The following is a 5,177-nucleotide window of genomic DNA, read 5'->3' as shown; positions in this document are numbered from 1 at the left end:
CTATTATTTGGTCACATTTCATCCTATAATTGTTTTTTATTTTTACGTATATGACTTTATAAAATGCAATGAATATTTTTTTTTTTACTTTTGAATACTTTGTTACCGTAGTAACGTATGTAATAATTGATTTACCAAATATGTTTATCATGCATTTGAGACATCTGACTTTCAACTTTTGGAAACAGTCATTGCCAATTGTTTGCTTTGCCGCAAATGTTAACTAGGGGGTTCTAAACATGTTAAAAAATGCCATTTTTCGAACTTTAAGACATGTTGCCATGGTAACTATAAAACATAGCAACCAATTTTTGCCTGATTTCAGTTCAGGGTATCAATGACTTTTATCATAGAGAGTTTGGAGAAATTCTGAGACTATGCGTGCCACAGCTCCTATATAAAATTTCAAATCATTACAGAGAATGGCTCTTAAATTTTCTGGGGGGATTATCTGTTTCGTGTCATCATCTTATTGAATTAATATTATGTTCTGCTTAAAGAAATTGTGTTTTGACATATCTATATTTTCAATAGATCATAATTAATTACTTTTATTATGAAAATATTACGAAAATAGAAGCAAGAAACAAATGGCGGGAAAATAGTTTATTTGGCAGCAAAATAAAGACTCTTCATCTACACAATGATAACATCATATAATAACAACAGGAAGTACACTGATATATAAGCCATTTTATGAATAGTCCTTACACAAACAATAAAATTGGGAAATCTCTATAACGTTAACAGATGAACCTTTCTACTTCACAGAGTCCTGCAACAATGAACACACGATAGTTAGTAAGCAGCTCATTACAATCATTAGACAACTATATATACTAGTACCTCAAAACTAAAACGAATATCGGGTAAAATATGTCAGTCTACATGTATTTTAACAGTTAACTTCAAACAATTTTTTTTTCAGAAGTCATTGGTTTTGGTGATTCCTACAAAAATGGATTCAGTCAAATGTAGATGGCCTAGATTTGAAATCCGGTGACTTTCTACAACCTTGTCTATCTGGAAGCTCGTTTAGGATTGGTCCTCTGTGTTTTCCTTGTCTTCACTGCACTGGCTGGTGGTGTGAGTCCTAGCAGAGGGGGCCTGTCAGAAAACAACCAAGAGATTAATAGTAAAGACACGAATCAAGAGGATAACAGACAACAACGCTCACCAAGAGGTCATCGTGAAAAACATTTGTATGGTTCACTTTAGTGCACGTGTAAACCAAATCGAGACAAGAAGACTTGATTTAAATTTCTTAGTAGGGCAAATTGACACGTGTGATCATTTTGGAGTATGGACCTCTTTCTGAAGGAACATAGAGGACCGAGAAAAAACTTTCGTTTGCAAAAATGATTATTTGCTATGCTTAGTGGTTTTGTATTATTTTGTAAAGATATTAAAATGCTATATTTATTGGTTTGGGTTTGAAAACCTATTAGTTTACGCTTGCTAAACTTAGTGGTTTCATGGGCTTTCTGCCAGTTTTGGTTTGTTGTTAATATACTTAGGTTTGTGCTTGCTGCACTCACTGGTTTTAGTTTAGTATTATGCTTACTGGTTTGGAGTTTGGACTTTCTACGCTCACTGAATTTAGTTTGTTATACTAATTGGTTAAGACTTCCTGCACTCACTGGTTTTGGTTTGCTAGACTCACTGGTTTTAGTTTGTCAATATTTGTTAATATTTACTTAAAGCTTGTGATTGCTGCTCTCACTGGTTTAGTTTTCTCACTTACTGGTTTGGGCTTGCTGCACTCGCTGGATTTGGCTTGCTATACTTACTGGATTAGACTTGCTATACTTACTGGTTTGGACTCGCTGCTCTCACTGGATTTGGCTTGCTATACTTACTGATTTGGGCTTGCTGCACTCGCTGGATTTGGCTTGCTATACTTACTGGTTTGGACTTGCTATACTTACTGGTTTGGACTCGCTGCACTCGCTGGATTTGGCTTGCTATACTTACTGGTTTGGACTTGTTGCACTCTCTGGTTTTGGCTTCCTATACTTACTGGTTTGGACTTGTTGCACTCTCTGGTTTTGGCTTCCTATACTTACTGGTTTGGGCTTGCTGCACTCGCTGGTTTTTGGCTTGCTATACTTATTGGTTTGGACTTCCTATACTTACTGGTTTGGACTTGCTGCACTCTCTCTGGTTTTTGGTTTGCTATACTTACTGGTGTGGACTTGCTGCACTCTCTCTGGTTTTTGGCTTGCTATACTTACTGGTGTGGACTTGCTGCACTCTCTCTGGTTTTTGGTTTCCTATATTATTGGTTTGGACTTGCTGCACAGTCTGGTTTTTGGCTTGCTGGTTTGGACTTGCTGCACTCCTTTTTGGTTTGTTAAGTACCAGTTTGTGCTTGCTGTCCTCACTGGATTTGGTTTGCTATTCTTGCTGGTTTGGACTTGCTGCACTCTGTGGTTTTTGGCTTGCTATACTTACTGGTTTGTACTTGCTGCACTCGCTGGATTTGGCTTGCTATACTTACTGGTTTAGACTTGCTATAGTTACTGGTTTGGACTTGTTGCACTCTCTGGTTTTGGCTTGCTATACTCACTGGTTTATACCTGCTGCTCTCACTGGATTTGGCTTGCTATACTTACTGGTGTGGACTTGCTGCACTATCTCTGGTTTTTGGCTTGCTATACTTACTGGTTTGGGCTTGGGTTCTAGGGTGGGATCTAGGATAATTTTTCCAATGTTTTTCCTATCCTGCATTTTCTGCATGGCTTCCCCAACCTTAATAAAAAAGAATAGAAAAAAAATCATGCAATGGTCAAGCCAGTTTGGCATATAACCTGATATGAATCTAATATCCAATTTTGAAAATATCAAAGAGGAAGTGTTTCTTGTGTCAATTTTCAGTGAGAAAACAAAATTTGACATACATCTTCAAATGCCCAGGCTGAGTCAATGACGGGTCTGATCTTGCCGTCTGAGTAGAGCTTGATGATCTTGTTCATGATTTCTCTAACGTACTGGTGCTGCCCCTGCTTATGTAGCAGGTGCCTGAGCTGGAATCCAGCGATGGTTTTGTTCTCGTCATACAGTTTGATGGGGCTTATTTTATCAACTTGCCACCACTTCAACAGCAAACAGGAAACAATTTAAATTTGGACATCAATTGTAAAGTAAAGAAAAAGACTGTATACATGCAGATTGAAACCTTATCTGTACATTTAAGAATAGCATAATTGTATCCAGTTTCACTAAATTTTACTGTCACTCATATATATGTTAAGAGAAGATAAACAGATGAAACAAATTGAAAATTTTCCTCTGCACAAAATATGTAAATAATACTGATAAGTTAAGTACATGTGTATACATCATATACATACTTACAGATTTTGCGAAGCTGAAAAAACTTTTAGTCTCCCCAGTCACAATGTTAGATGAACCTGTTTCAAGAAAAATTAAAGTTATGTGTTACAAAAAGTGATTTTTGAATATCATGGAGTATAGCTTTAAATTAATTTGATTTTTTTAAAAATAAAAGTATTATACAAATGTAGATATTTGACATTTGTCTTTATTTTTGTCCCTTTCATACAAACATCTATTCATTTTCTTTTTAATTTATAAAACACCTATTACATTGGAATGTTTATCATCTCTTAAATTTTTACCATATAAGATATATTTTCCCATGGGCTTCAGCAAGGATATCCCTTTATTGGCATCTTCTCCACACAAACAATCAAGGAATATATCCACTCCTTCTGGTGACAATCTAAAGAAACAAAAGTGAAGACGTGAAATGCCCTAATGAAGGTTCCACTTTGAGGGCTTTTCAATTGTAAATTCATTTCCGAATTTTTTGTAATTGTTGAAATTTTCAACTTTTCATTTCCGACCTTACGATTGGCCGTCTGTAGGTGGGTATTAGGCAATGAAAATAACACATTGGGGGTTGGATTCATAAAAGGCATTTTGTAGATTAAGATCAAGACGCTTAATGAAATATTCAATTGATACATGTATATAATAAAATGGTATAATATAACTTTCTGTGTAGTAAGACATAAAAAAAGATGCATTATTGTCAAATGTTGAGACAAATATAATCAAAACCGAAAGAAACAAAGTGCACCACTACTTCAATTTAAAATAAAATAGCTGTGAGAAAACAAGCACAGGTTCAAGAATTTTATGAGAAAAAGTTGAATTCTGCTGTAAAAATATAGAAGTGTAATGATTAGAATATTTGAAGACATGGTGTTACTTACATGTAAGTTTGGAGCAAAACATAACAAAAAAATTTTCAATGTCAGAAATAAATAATTTTACCTTCAGGATTTTGCCTGATGTCTACGATAAAGTACAAAAAATAAAAAATCGAAAAACAAATAATTTCTATACTATAAACAGGGATGGGAAATAGACTATACATTTCATCTGTAAAGTATCTTTCATGAATATGAATTTTCAAGGTGAAAGGGTCACTTACTTTCTGACTTCCTGTGGGTAGTCCACCACGTGATCGAACAAATGGTCCACATTGGCCTTTACTGATTCATGCTTCTGGTAGGAGGCGGTCCCAAACAGCTTGACATCCTCCATCATATGACAAAGCTGGGTCACGGCGATTCCCTAAAATATAAGATCCGCCTTAAACTCAAAATCACATAAACTGAAATTTCGGTAAGGAGAAGTCGAGATAGACCAGGGAAAAGTCACACTTTTGGAAAGAAATGTCGACAAAAAATTGAAGATTGGAAGTCCTGGAAAGAACAGTTAGGCGACGTACCACACCCCCTCCAACGGAATGGGTGAAGACGGACTGTCCTTGGCGGAGATTGGCGATGTCAAACAGCAGTATGTAGGCGGTCAGATAACTCATTGGGAGAGCGGCGCCGTCCTGGTAACTCATGTTCTCCGGCATCTTATAGACGTACTGGGAGGGGACGGCCACCACCTCGGACCACGCCTTGTAATCACAGAAACCAATCACGCGGTCACCGACCTAGAATCAAACGGGATGCATCTTTTAATATGAATAACATTGCGGTTAAATTTTGCAGAATTTTTTATATGCATTATGTAAAAGTGGATTTACCCTAACCCCAACTCAAGAGGTCAAATATTTAACAAGACAAATCATGCCTCTGCTGTTCTTAAGAAAAATTTTCCAGGTATGATAAATTTACAATCATTTCTCCAAC

General features: G+C 36.1%; 1 protein-coding gene across 2 annotated transcripts; it reads right to left on the bottom strand.

The window, feature by feature from the left end:
* Positions 1 to 591: 591 nt before the first annotated feature.
* Positions 592 to 4,999, bottom strand: LOC134235078 (synaptic vesicle membrane protein VAT-1 homolog-like). Of its 2 annotated transcripts, XM_062717163.1 has the most exons (8): positions 4,763 to 4,999; positions 4,463 to 4,605; positions 3,642 to 3,745; positions 3,358 to 3,413; positions 2,901 to 3,095; positions 2,665 to 2,751; positions 1,015 to 1,107; positions 592 to 775 (listed from the first exon to the last, which is right to left on the bottom strand). In XM_062717163.1, the coding sequence occupies exons 1-7, from the start codon at positions 4,895 to 4,897 to the stop codon at positions 1,036 to 1,038; spliced, it is 792 nt and encodes a 263-aa protein (XP_062573147.1). In that variant the 5' UTR covers positions 4,898 to 4,999; the 3' UTR covers positions 592 to 775; positions 1,015 to 1,035. The 2 variants fall into 2 exon arrangements, with proteins under 2 accessions (XP_062573147.1, XP_062573146.1); XM_062717162.1 differs by having other exon boundaries at positions 592 to 1,107.
* Positions 5,000 to 5,177: the final 178 nt, after the last annotated feature.

Source organism: Saccostrea cucullata, unplaced genomic scaffold (assembly GCF_032062105.1).
Source record: "Saccostrea cucullata isolate Sc308-1 unplaced genomic scaffold, CSIRO_AGI_Scuc_v1 ctg22389, whole genome shotgun sequence".
NCBI lineage: Eukaryota > Metazoa > Mollusca > Bivalvia > Ostreida > Ostreidae > Saccostrea > Saccostrea cuccullata.
The sequence above is the reverse complement of the archived record's forward strand: the minus strand, read 5'-3'. Positions and strand labels throughout refer to the sequence as shown.